Consider the following 13,646-nt stretch of genomic DNA (forward strand, 5'->3'; position numbering starts at 1 on the left):
TGAGACTCAAATACAAAGGTATATTTATTTTCAACAAGAGAAACACAACAAAGTGGACCAATCCACTATTTTTTAAGTCTAGCACAGTCTTTAGCACAAAACTATGCTTAATAATAATAAAAAAAATTGCTATTAACAGAGAATAAGACAGCTCTTGAGATTCTCTAGGGTTTTACGTATTAAAACAAAAAAAGAGTGGTAGGTAAAGAAACAGATACTAGAGACTGGGATGAGAGGACTTGAAGCAAACAACAGCCAATGAGCAAAGTGAATATAGAATTTTCAAAGTCCAGAAATCAGAGCTCACTGGAGTATGAAATGCTTTAGGACAGTCCATGTCAAGGGTCTTATAATTAAATCTTCCCACATTTCTAGAGTCTTGATTTGGAATCTACCACAATCTAGAACTTCTGTCAAAGCACAGGAGGCTCTTATTTATAGTGAGTAAAAAATACCTAGACCTCCTAGTTTTCCTCCTTTGACTGTCACTGGCTCCTGTCACCAATACAGCAAGGGTTACATACCAACAGAGGATTACTACTATGTAGACCAACCTCTCTGTTTTACATTTCCTTTCCTTTTCTTTTTTTTTTTTTTTTTTTAAGATTTTAAAATCAATTTAACGTAAGGTTTACCAGGTTCTCTAGTTTACATTTTCCTTTAAAAAAATACACTGATACTTGCCACAGAGCTCTAAGTATAGCCAATTTCTTTTATTTTATCCTGCCACATAACTCTGCTTGGCTACAAAACCTGGGATGCAGAACAGCAGCAACATTGGTCAGAAGATAAGTGCCAGTTTCAACGTAAAATCCCAACGGCCACAACTGTTTTTCATAGACTCATCTGCCACGACTTTTTTGTGTTCATTATCTTGCCCATTATTTCTTTCGGAATTCAATTCTCCGAGCTACATTCTGAGCACCAAATTTTTTGACCAAGGCAGCTCTTGTAGCTTCATCATCTTTCTGCAAATCTAAGTCATCTTGCCGGGACCAAATGGGGTATCCATCAGCTCTCTGACCATACTCTAAAAAGGAGGAAGTAGCCTCCAGCTCACCACTATTTTTTAAGAAGGCCTGTATAACTGTTGACAGATCCAAGTTAAACTTTTCCATTAACTGCCGGATGATCTTAATGGCAGCTCCCACCTCGGCTGCAGAAACTTCTTCCTCCTCATCAGGTTGTGTTTCTGAGTCTTCCTCAGGTGTGGGAGGATCATCATCACACATCGTAATATGTATTTCAAAATCGGGGCTCTCGTCTACCTACAGGGAACGATGAAGAAGATCAGATCCTAATTACTCAACCTGGAACTCTTGCAATATGTGATCTCCCCAACTCCCACCTCTTACTCTTTGCTTATCAATTACACTGGACTCCTTCAAGTTCTTCTAATTCGCTATGTTGGATATGCATGTTTATACCCATGTATGTATGCATATATGTATATGTGTATGTGTATATATGCATACATACATATAAATGTAATTAACTATGGTCTTTCAACAAATGAGAAGCTACACTGAAAACAGAAAATACATGTGTGTATATATACATACATGGAGAGAGACAGATACACAAGTATGAATGTACATATGTTCATTAGATCATTTGTTAAATGCTTGACTTCACTTCCAGATTATAAAGCTCTGTATGTTTTGCCCATCACTACATCCCCAGCACCTACCAATGGCCATACTCAATAAGTATTTGACATTGCTGTATGATATTACACTTTCCAAGCTATACTATATTTGGGCACATTACAAAGCATGCTAGATGAGAAGAGCCATGTAAAGAGCTGTTGGGAGGCCTGGAGGTGTGGCTCAAGTGACAGAGGGACTTCCCAACAAGCGTGGCGCCTTGAGTTCAAACCCTAGTACCACCACCAAAAAAAAAAAAAGACCAAAAGCCATTGGAAGTTGTGTATTCCTTCACTCAGAAGGCGTAAATTATTTCCCTCTTTAGAGTGAATCCTAGCCAGGTACAGTGGTGTATTCCTGTAATCCTATCACTCGGGAGGCTGAGGCAGTTGGAGGCCAGTCTGGGACACACAGTGGGACAATTCCTTTAAAAAAAAAATTCAAAATACTGAATCCTGCCAGACATGGTGGTGCATATCCGTAATATCAGCACTTGGGAGGCTGAGGAAGCAAGATCATGACTTTGAGGCCAGCCTGTTCTTAAGACCCTGTCTAAAAAAAAGAAGAATCTTAGCCATTTTAGTTTGTGCTAATAAGAAAAGTTACTTAGTAAGATCCTTCTTCTTAGAGAATATAATTTGGGTTTTTATAAAAGCATTCATCTTCACTAGTTTGTAGCTGCTTTTCCCAACAGCTATTACTATTGTAGGATTCCAGAACATACTAGAAGCTAGCCTGAATACAGAAGAGCAAAAACATTCCCCCGAAGCTCTAAACGCACACACAAAGTTCAATGTTTGATTAAAAAAAAAACTACAAACTTTTACTGGGGTTGAACTCAGGCCCAGGCACTTGCTAGGCCACATGGACCACACCACCAGCCCCACTGTTCTAACTCTGAAAAACTTACACTGAGATCAAAGTTCTCAAAGCAGGAAGCTTTGTGCTATTAAAATATAACTGTCCCTACTCTGCCTGATTTTTCTCTCCCACTCAAGCTGTCCTGCCGAAAACTAAAAGCTTTGTGAAGCCTAAAGCCTAGGTCAGTCCCACTTTCTCTTCTCCTCTTCTGTCTTTAACTTCTCTTCTTCATGGGCCTCAGGTAGGTGAATGGGCAGATGGGATACCAGTTTCAAAGCAGAATGGAGGCAGAAAAAAAATATGAGTACATCTAGTTAATATACCACAACTTCCTCAAACTCCCGGGTGGCTTCCACAAGTGTCTTTTTGACTGCTTCTTCATTCTCCTTGATCTCTTCCTTCACATATTCTTCTTCAGGCAAGTCTACAGTTCTCTTATTCTGTGGTTCTATTAAAAAGAATAGACTAGATTAGCATTAGCTTCTCTCACATAAATCAAAATGTAATACACGCTATGTGAGCACTGTGCCAGGAGTAAGTCTACCCTTTTCTGAGAAGACATCTGTTTTCTTGCTTGTAAGAAGTTGTACTATCTAAATAGTGGTAATATTCCTAGGCTCTGGCATATAAAATACTCTTCAAGCTTTATTCACCTTTTGCTTTGTATTTACAGATACAAACGAACAAAAACATATCATAAATTGGGTTCTCAGAAAAGCAGATTCTAAGATGGAAATTAACACTGAAGGAATTTATTAGGGAGTGCTGTTGAGAAAACACTTGTGGAAGAAAAGAAAAGCAAGAGAGAGCAGAGAAAGTTGTGAAGGAAAAAAGCATCTCAAAGAGGCCTTAGCTAACTAAAACCATAGGGAATTCTGGACCTAGGAAGGCTTTTCAGAGTTGATTGAGTTAGGGTAAAGGAACAGGGTCTTTGGGGCTGCCATAAGAAGGTAGGACTCTGGGCAAGGAAATTCTCTCAGCAGCTGAAGGCATATTTGTGTGTTGTGTTGCATCACAACCATATGCCATCTATAATATAATCCCAGCACTCAAAAAGCTGAGGGAGGAGGGTTGGGAGTTTGAGGCTAGCCTGGGCTACAAAGCCAGACTGTCTCCAAAACAAAAAAAAATCACCTAAATTCAGAGAAGTTCTTATTTCGCCTTTATACTTGTTCTAAGGATTTGACTCTGCACTTTTCCCACTTACTAAAATTTACTACTAGGGAGCAGCAAAAGGGAGGGTTTTTTTTGCGTATGTGCTGGAACTGTTAATTCTGGTGGTAGTATATACAAATCTGTTAAATCATATGCAACTGGAAAAGCTTCTCCAAAAATTAAACAGAATGATCATGTCTAGCAATTGCACTTTTGGCATATGCCTAACAAATACTGAAAGCAAGTTCTTAAACAGTTGTTAGTATGCCCACGTTCATAGCAGCATGCTTCACAGGAGACAAATGATGGAAAAATCAAGTTGACGGATGGATAAAACAAAATTCAGAGTGTTGATGGAAGAGAATATTACTCAGCTTTAGAACACAATGAAATTCTGATACACATTACAACATGGATAAACCTTGAAGGTATTATGCTAAATGAAATAAGCCAGACACAAACTAAAAAGAAATAAGCCAGACACAAAAGGACAAATATTATACAATTCCATTTAGAGGAGGTACCTATAGGCTTAAATTCACAGAGAAAGTACAATGGCAGTTGCCAGGAGATTGGGAGAAGAATAGGAAGTTAGTGTTTATTGGGTATAGATTCAGTTTTGGAAAATGAGTAAATTCTAGAGATGAATAGTGGTAACAATTGCATATATGAATGCGCAATGCCACCAAACTGAAATATTTAAAGAGCTAAAATGGTAATTTTTATGTTATATATATTTTACTACATTTTACCATACATAAATTTTAAAACTGACCATGAACTGTATAATCAGGTAAAGTTGGTGACAGGTACATGTAGTGTAGCTCACTGTACTATTCTATTTTTACAAGTGGTTGAAATTTTCTGTAATAAAAAGTAATAGGTCAGCCAGGCATGGTGACATACGTCTGTAATCCCAGCATTGGGGGGTAGAGGGAGCTGAAGCAGGAGGATCATAAATTCAAGGCCAGTTTGGGCTACACAGTAAGACCCTGTCTAAAAAAGAAAGAGAAGAGAAAAGAAAAGAAAGAAATAGAAGGACAAGGCATTGCAGTGCACACCTGTAATCTCAGCTACTTAATCTTAAGATTAAGGTTTGAGGCCAGCCCAGGCAAAGAATTAGAAAGACCCTATCTCAAAAAAACAAGCTATACATGAGGCAGAGGTAAGAGGATCTCAGTCAGAGGCTGACCCCAGCAATCTTGAGACCCTATCTGAAAAATAAAGTGGAGTGTGGGGAATACATTAATAAACAAAGTAAGCACCAGTGGCTTATGCCTGTAATCCTGCTTCTCAGGAGGCAGAGATCTGGAGGATTGTGGTTCTAAGCCAGCCCAGGCAAAAAAAAAAAAAAAATAGAGACCCTATCTTGAAAACAACTCAATGCAAAAAGGGCTGGTGGAGTGGCTCAAGTGGTAGAGTACCTGCTAAGAGAATGTGAAGCCCTGAATTTAAACTCCAGTACTGCTGAAAAAAGAAGGAAAGAAAGTAAAGCAAGAATGGCTAAAGTAAAGCAAGAATGGCTGGGGGCATGGTTTAAGTGGTAGAGCACTTGCCTAGAAAGCACAAAGCCAGGTTCAAACCCCAGTAGCAGAAAAAAAGTTACAGCATGCTCAAGGCCACCCAGCAGCGCCCCCTTCAAAAATGATATGTGGACATTAGATCAAGGGCAAACACAACAAGGGGATTGGACTTTGATCACAAGATAAAAGTGAGAGCACACAAGGAAGGGGTGAGGATAGGTAAGACACCTAAAAAATTAGCTAGCATTTGTTGCCCTCAACGCAGAGAAACTAAAGCAGATACCTTAAAAGCAACTGAGGCCAATAGGAAAAGGGGACCAGGAACTAGAGAAAAGGTGAGATCAAAAAGAACCTAGAAGGTAACACCCACGCACAGGAAATCAATGTGAGTCAACTCCCTGTATAGCTATCCTTATCTCAACCAGCAAAAACCCTTGTTCCTTCCTATTATTGCTTATACTCTCTCTACAACAAAATTAGAAATAAGGGCAAAATAGTTTCTGCTGGATATTGAGGGGGTCGGGGGGAGAGGGAGGGGGTGGAGTGGGTGGTAAGGGAGGGGGTGGGGGCAGGGGGGAGAAATGACCCAAGCCTTGTATGCACATATGAATAATAAAACAATAAAAAAATGATTATGATTCATTCACATAATGCAATACAATACGACAAATGAGAAAAAAGAACGAGGTAAAGTTATGTGAAGACACAGAAAGACTTCAAGATAAATCATTAGTTTTTTTTTTTTTTTTTAAAGCAAACTGATGTCCAGTGTGCTAGTATTACTATGCGCAAAGGGGACATACAACAGACAAAGGACGGGGCTGGAGGTGTGGCTCAAATGGCTTGTCTAGCAAGCGGGAGGCCCTTAGTTCTATCCCCAGTAAATACTGCGAAAGAAAACTAGACAAGGGCTGATAACAGCTGTTGCTTCTAATACAGGAACCAGGGGAAGCAGTGTGTAGCAGGGAGACTGGCTTTACCATGCACCCTTTGTACTGAGTTCACCTGTAAGACAAATTCCTAGAAGGAACACTGCCATGTTTAAGGGAACACACATTTTTAAAATGTCAGACATTGTCAAAATGCCCACCAAAGAAACTACACTAATTTTCTTCTATTAATAATATAGGAGCACACTTGTTTTCCTAAAACTCACTAAATTTGGATACTCCTAATTTTTGCCATTTTACAGAAAAAAATAGCAATTTCTTGTTCTGATTTATTTTTAAAAAAACAACTCCAGCTGGTGAAGTGCCTCAGTGGTAAGAGTACCTGCTCAGCAAGCATGAGGCCTTAAGTTCAAACCCCAGGGCCGCCAAAAAAACCCAACTCCAACATACACATTTACTATTTCACAGGTTCCATGGAAACTAGTGTGACTTGCACTGATCTTCAGGGTGTGATGTACTTTTATTTAATAACATAATTCTGCATTTGGTATCAGCCACTTCTTTTTTTCTTTTTCCAGGATCTTCTTGTTCCCTTTACTTTGTCCATTTTCCTATTAATTTTCCTTTTGCTCACTCACTTCTGAGGGCTCTTTGTACAGGAAGGAACCTAAGTCTACTGAAATGTGTTAGGAATCTTTTCCCACTTTGCCTTCTGACTTTATCACAAGGTTTTTAATTTTCAAGTAACCATATTTATAATAGTCACTGTGCTGACATTAAAAAGTATGTTCATCCGTATCTTCTTGGCTGTTTTATGATTTTAATTTTTATATTTAAACATTGATCATCAAAACATTATTTTGAAGAACAGGGTGAATATAGCTTTATTTTGCCCCAGTTCCAAACAGCTTACCAATAGTCTCAGTATCAGTGATTTCAAAAGAAGGTCCTAAATGATGAGGTACATCACCCATGCCCATCTCCCTGACCTCACCTACAAGACTCACTTCTCTCACTTATCCATGCCAGCCATTCTACTCTCTTGTGGCTTCAGGAGCACACAAGCCATACCTCAAGAAGTTTGCCTTTTCTATTCCCTTTCCCTGAAACACTGTTCCCAGATATCCTCCTCGGCTGCTCTTTCACTTCCTTTGGTCTCTGCTCAAACATCAATTTATCAGTGATCTCCTCCCCAACCCTTACCCTGATTTATTTGTTCTCTATAGCACTTACCACTGCCCAGCTAGCATGTTAAGCTCCATGACCACAGGGACTTTTATTTTTTGTTATATCCCAGCAGGACAAGTGTCTGGCACTCAAAATATCTGTTGAATGAATGAATCTGAAATGTCACTTTTACCAAACACAAGATTCCTAGAAAGCATGCTCAACAGGAGAAATGGGTTTTACCTCCCCAAGAATCAGAAAAGCAAAGGACAGTGGATGGGGAAATGCATGCCTCTTTAAACAAAAGTCTCAATCATTTAAGCTTTCAATACCAGTTACAGCAAAAGTAAAACATCTTAATAGCTCTGTACTGTGTCCTAACCCATACCTGAATCCCAATCTGCAATTCAACTGCGTTAAAAACTTGCTAAACAAAATCAGGGAGAAACCTTCCACCCCAGAACGTTCTTTTTTCTTTTTTGCGGTACTGGGGTTTGAACTCAGGGCTTACTTACACCTTCAGCCACTCTACCATTCCTTTTTTATGTTGGGTATTTTCGAGATAGGGTCTCGCTGAATTAATTGCCCAGGGCTGGCTTCGAACCGCGATCCTCCTTATCTCTGCCTCCTGAGTAGCTAGGATTACAGGCGTGAGCCACCGGCGCCCGGCTCCCCAGTACGTTCTTATATGAATGTGCATTCAATGAAACCAAAGCATGAAAATGAAATGGTCTGGCATGCCTTTAAAATGGACTTGTATCTACCAGAACATAGGAGAAACTATTTTTTTCTTTCTACACGAGCCTTTGAAATCTCTGAAATGCTACACAAGTTGGTTACTTTGTAGCCTGGGGCGGGGAGGGTTGGGTAGTTAGCTGCTAGGCAGGCAGAGTGGTAGATTTTTCTATATACTGTATTCTTTTTTCGTAACTTTTATCTTTGCGGTGCTGGAAATCACACCCAGGACCTAGCCGGGCGCTGGTGCTCATGCTATAATCCTAGCTATTCAGGAGGCAGAGAACAGGAGGATCGCAGTTCAAAGCCAGCCTGGGCAAATAGTTCGCGAGACCCTCTCTTGAAAAAACCCAACACAAAAAAGGGCTGGCTGAATGGCTCAAGGTGTAGGCCCTGACTTCAAAGCCCAGTACCGCAAAACAAAACAGGGCCTGTACATGCTAGGCAGGTGCTCTGCCACTGAGCTGTATCTCCAGCCCTCTTTTTGTTAACTTTTGAATACAGAACCACATCAATCAACTAGTTATTATGCAACGTCTTGTCCCGCGCCTACATGTAGGCCCAGCCACTCGGGAGGTGAGAAGATCACTTGGACCCAAGAGTTGGAGGGCAGTGTGGGCAATACAGTTAGGACCCGTCTCAAAACAAAAGATGCAGTTATTGAGAAGCTAAGTTAAAACGAAGAGAGCGAGGAGAAGAAATGGTGCAATTTTGACGTCCACGGAGGGGCTTAGAGATGCTACCAATGATGCCACAAGGACCGGCAGGCAAAGGCAACCTCTTTCCCCGCACACCGGGGTCCCCGAGACCCACACGCGCCCCGCAGCAGCCCTCACCCCTGCCATCTGCAGCCTCCGGGTCTGGCTCGGCCTTTCGCTTGAGCTTCTGGGAGGAAGGGCTCACCAGCTCATCCCCCGGCAGGTACTTCTGCTCCTGGCCTCGCAGGTGCTTCAGGTAGCGGTCCTTCATGGACTGCCACGAGTGCTGCGTGAGCGAGCTCTTCTCCATGGCTTTCCACAAGGCGTTGCCTGTGACCGAGCTGGACGAGCGGGCGTGCTCCCTGACATAGGTCAGGATGGCCATGTCGTCCGCCTCGGTGAAGGCGATCCGCCCTGTGAGCGGCTGCGGCTGCGGCTCCGGCTCTGCGGAGCCCTCGCCCGAAGCCCCCGGCTTTGTCTCCGGAGCCTGGTGGGCTGCGGAGGAGGCCGGGCCCAGCCGATAGGCCTCTAGCTCGAGTCTCTCGTTGCGCTCCACGCAGTCCAGGATGTACTGAGTGGAGATGAAGTCGCCCGAGGCTTCGGCCAACGCCTCCCCGGGCTGAGCCAACAGCACTGCCCCAGGCTCCTGCACCCTGCATAGGGTGCCGCCGCCATGCAGGATCAGCGTCGACAGCCGACGCTTGGCTGGGCTGGGCCGCACGTAGAACGACAAGGAGCTGCCATCCTCCTTCACGAAGAGAGTGGCGGAATGGGTGGGCCCGTTGGGGTCTTTGCCCAAATCCATCGCCTCCGACATGTCTGACACCCAGGAACCTAAGCGCGACGGGCTAGGTACACTGGTAAGTAACAGAGCGCCGCGGCGAAGCCCCCACAATGCGCCTGCGTAGCGCGACGCGCCAAGGGCTCCGCCCCTTTCCTCCCCGGAAGAGGCGGGGCTTCAAACCTTGACCTGGAAATTGTCGTGTTACCCTCGTTACTTTCGGGTCTGGCCCTGGGAGAAGATGGCCACGCTGCAAGAGGCTGAAGCGAAAGTGGATGGCGAGCCTAAACTGAGCAAGAAGTAAGTATGGTTGCAGATCTTTAGGCCTCTGTGGTGTCAGACTGGGAAGGCCCTCGAGGCGCCCGCCAAGATGACTGCCGGGGGTCTTCCTGCCTGCGTTCGGGGTTACGCACATGTCGGGACGTATCGCCGCGCCCTGGAAACGACATCCTCTTGCCAGGATGCTCCCAGGCTGCGGCCAGGCGCTGGCGGGTGCTACCCTCTCTCACACCCCCACCACACATCTTACTGTCGGAAGAAAATGTGAAGGGGAAACCTAGGAAGTGACAGGAAAGAAAAGTTTACTACCCTTGCCTCTGAGAAATGCATTCCTTTCGTAACTGAGTCACACCTCAGTGAAAAAGTTGGAAAAAGGCCAAATACCTTAGCTTTTCGGAAGGACCCTCAACATTTCCTTGGTCTCACCAAGGTCATTCTGAAGCTTATTATGAAAAGGAGTCTGTTGTGGGACTGTCGTGCATATTATGGGTTATTCTAAGAATTGTGAATATTGAGGCTGCCCTTAGCGCTGCTGGGTGTATCTTTGTTAACCACTCCAGAAGTGTGTAGATGAACGTAGATCAAGATTACCCACCCTGTAACTGGCCGTTTTATATTCTCTTAACACTACATTTCCCCTTGACCGGGGTTCATCATTTGAACCACAGAACACAGCAATGATTTGCGTGTCGCCTTAATGCTCCAAAGGAGAGTACATAATTAGTACCCACTCCAGAGATGCAGGAGAGGTTAAAGTTTTACATACCATGGCTGCTTTAGAGCAGTAAAGGTTAACTCTCTTGCTGAACCCTGAAGGAATTACTGTAGGCACTCTGCATAAGAATTGATATTTTTTTTCTTTTTGTGTCTCTGGGGGGTTTTGGATGTATTTTAGAGAAACTGTAAAGGAAATGTCTAAGTTTGTGGCTTGCTGTCACCCTAATAGGTTGTCCTAAATTAGAGTGATTTGATGGATTTGTGTAAATGTTTGGAACCTGATCTTAGGGAAAATTGAGAGGATTTTGATGTTAAGTCAGTAATTGGATTTTGAAAAGCAAGTAATTGGGCTTTGAAAAGCAAGGTTTCAGGTAAATTGAGGAAAATAGTGCGTTCCTTTCTATTGACTTAAACACACCTACCACTCACTCACTTTTGGGTTTTTGTTTGTTTTTGAGCTAGGGTCTGCTAACTTTCCCTCCTGACTCCAACTACAGGGGAGCTGGGATGAAATTATAGATGCACACCACCAAGCCCACCTGAGCTACTAGTTTTTTTTTTTTAAGTTTTTTTTTTAATTTTTAATCATGTGCATACCATGTTTGGGTCATTTCTCTCCACTTCCCCTACCCACTCCTTTACCCCCTTGCTCCCTCCCTCTCCTCCCCACCCCCTCGATACCAGGCGGAAACTATTTTGCCCTTATCTTTAATTTTGTTGAAGAGAGAGTATAAGCAATAATAGGAAGGAACAAGGGTTTTTGCTGGTTGAGATAAGGATAGCTATACAGGGATTTGGCTCACATTGATTTCCTGTGCATGTGTGTTACCTTCTAGGTTAATTATTCTTGATCTAACCTTTTCTCTAGTTCCTGGTCCCTTCTCCTATTGGCCTCAGTTGCTTTAAGGTATCTGCTTTAGTTTCTCTGCGTTGAGGGCAACAAATGCTATCTAGTTTTTTAGGTGTCTTACCTATCCCCATACCTCCCTTTTGTGCTCTCGCTTTATCATGTGATCAAACGTCCAATACCCTTGTTGTGATTGCCCTTGATCTGATGTCCGCATATGAGGGAAAACATACGATGTTTGGTCTTTTGGGCCAGGCTAACCTCACTCAGAATGATGTTCTCCAATTCCATCCATTTACCAGTGAATGATAACATTTCGTTCTTCTTCATGGCTGCCTAAAATTCCATTGTGTATAAATACCACATTTTCTTGATCCATTCGTCAGTAGTGGGGCATCTTGGCTGTTACCATAACTTGGCTATTGTGAGTAGTGCTGTAATAAACATGAGTATGCAGGTGCCTCTGGAGTAACCTGTGTCACAGTCTTTTGGGTATATCCCCAGGAGTGGTATTGCTGGATCATATGGTAGATCAATGTTTAGCTTTTTAAGTAGCCTCCAATTTTTTCCAGAGTGGTTGTACTAGTCTACATTCCCACCAACAGTGTAAGAGGGTTCCTTTTTCCCCACATCCTCGCCAACACCTGTTGTTGGTGGTGTTGCTGATGATGGCTATTCTAACAGGGGTGAGGTGGAATCTTAGTGTGGTTTTAATTTGCATTTCCTTTATGGCTAGAGATGGTGAGCATTTTTTCATGTGTTTTTTGGCCATTTGAATTTCTTCTTTTGAGAAATTTCTGTTTAGTTCAGTTGCCCATTTCTTTATTGGTTCATTGATTTTGTGAGAATTTAGTTTTTTGAGTTCCCTGTATATTCTGGTTATCAGTCCTTTGTCTGATGTGTAGCTGACAAATATTTTCTCCCACTCTGTGGGTGTTCTCTTCAGTTTAGAGACCATTTCTTTTGATGAGCAGAAGCTTTTTCGTTTTATGAAGTCCCATTTATCTATGCTATCTCTTAGTTGCTGTGCTTCTGGGGTTCCATTGATAAAGTTCTTACCTATACCTATTAATTCCAGAGTATTTCCTACTCTTTCCTGTATCAACTTTAGAGTTTGTGGTCTGATATTAAGATCCTTGATCCATTTTGAGTTAATCTTGGTATAGGGTGATATACATGGATCTAGTTTCAGTTTTTTGCAGACTGCTAACCAGTTTTCCCAGCAGTTTTTGTTGAAGAGGCTATCTTTTCTCCATTGTTAAGTTGGTTATACGACAAGTTGGTTATAGTCGTGTGGCTTCATATCTGGGTCCTCAATTCTGTTCCACTGGTCTTCATGTCTGTTTTGTGCCGGTACCATGCTGTTTTTATTGTGACTGCTTTGTAATATAGTTTGAAGTCGGGTATCATGATACCTCCAGCATTGTTCTTTTGACTGAGTATTGCCTTGGCTATTCGTGCCCTCTTGTGTTTCCATATAAATTTCACAGTAGATTTTTCAATCTCTTTAATGAATGTCATTGGAATTTTGATGGGAATTGCATTAAACATGTAGATTACTTTTGAGAGTATAGACATTTTTACTATGTTGATTCTACCAATCCATGAGCATGGGAGATCTCTCCACTTTCTATAGTCTTCCTTAATCTCTTTCTTCAGAAGTTTATAGTTTTCCTTATAGAGGTCATTCACATCTTTTGTTAGGTTTACACCTAGGTATTTTATTTTTTTTGTAAATGCAATTGTTTTCATATATTCTCTCTCAGTTTGTTCATTATTAGTGTATAGAAATGCTAATGATTTTTCTATGTTGATTTTATATCCTGCTACCTTGCTATAGCTATTGATGGTGTCTAGGAGCTTCTGAGTAGAGTTTTTTGGGTCTTTAAGGTATAGGATCATGTCATCTGCAAATAGGGATATTCTGACAGTTTCTTTACCTATTTATATTCCTTTTATTCCTTCTTCTTGCCTAATTGCTCTGGCTAGGAATTCCAGTACTATGTTGAATAGGAGTGGAGATAGTGGACATCCTTGTCTAGTTCCTGATTTTAGAGGGAATGGTTTCAGTTTTTCTCCATTAAGTATAATGCTGGCTGTAGGTTTGTCATATATAGCTTTTATAATGTTGAGGTACTTTCCTTCTATTCCTGGTTTTCTTAGAGCTTTTATCATGAAATGGTGTTGGATCTTATCAAAGGATTTTTCTGCATCTATTGAGATGATCAAGTGGTTTTTGTCTTTGCTTCTGTTAATGTGGTTTATTACGTTTATTGATTTTCGTATGTTGAACCACTCCTGCATTCCTGGGATGAAGCCTACTTGGTCGTGGTGAATTATCTTTTTG

At 41.9% G+C, this 13,646-nt stretch overlaps 2 protein-coding genes across 5 annotated transcripts in view; one reads left to right on the forward strand and one right to left on the reverse strand.

The window, feature by feature from the left end:
- Terf2ip (TERF2 interacting protein) lies at nucleotides 1–9,598 on the reverse strand. The gene is made up of 3 exons (XM_074055626.1): nucleotides 8,814–9,598; nucleotides 2,831–2,955; nucleotides 1–1,268 (listed from the first exon to the last, which is right to left on the reverse strand). The coding sequence occupies exons 1-3, from the start codon at nucleotides 9,490–9,492 to the stop codon at nucleotides 882–884; spliced, it is 1,191 nt and encodes a 396-aa protein (XP_073911727.1). The 5' UTR covers nucleotides 9,493–9,598; the 3' UTR covers nucleotides 1–881.
- Kars1 (lysyl-tRNA synthetase 1) overlaps nucleotides 9,599–13,646 on the forward strand; it is a 21,666-nt gene continuing 17,618 nt past the window's right edge. The window contains exon 1 of one of the 4 annotated variants that reach the window (XM_074055623.1): nucleotides 9,599–9,756. In XM_074055623.1, the coding sequence (XP_073911724.1) occupies nucleotides 9,698–9,756 (59 nt within the window). In that variant the 5' untranslated portion in view covers nucleotides 9,599–9,697. The remainder of the gene's footprint in view (nucleotides 9,757–13,646) is intronic. The other 3 variants (XM_074055622.1, XM_074055625.1, XM_074055624.1) reach the window with 3 other exon arrangements.

This window comes from Castor canadensis, chromosome 15 (assembly GCF_047511655.1).
Source record: "Castor canadensis chromosome 15, mCasCan1.hap1v2, whole genome shotgun sequence".
In the NCBI taxonomy this organism is placed as follows: domain Eukaryota; kingdom Metazoa; phylum Chordata; class Mammalia; order Rodentia; family Castoridae; genus Castor; species Castor canadensis.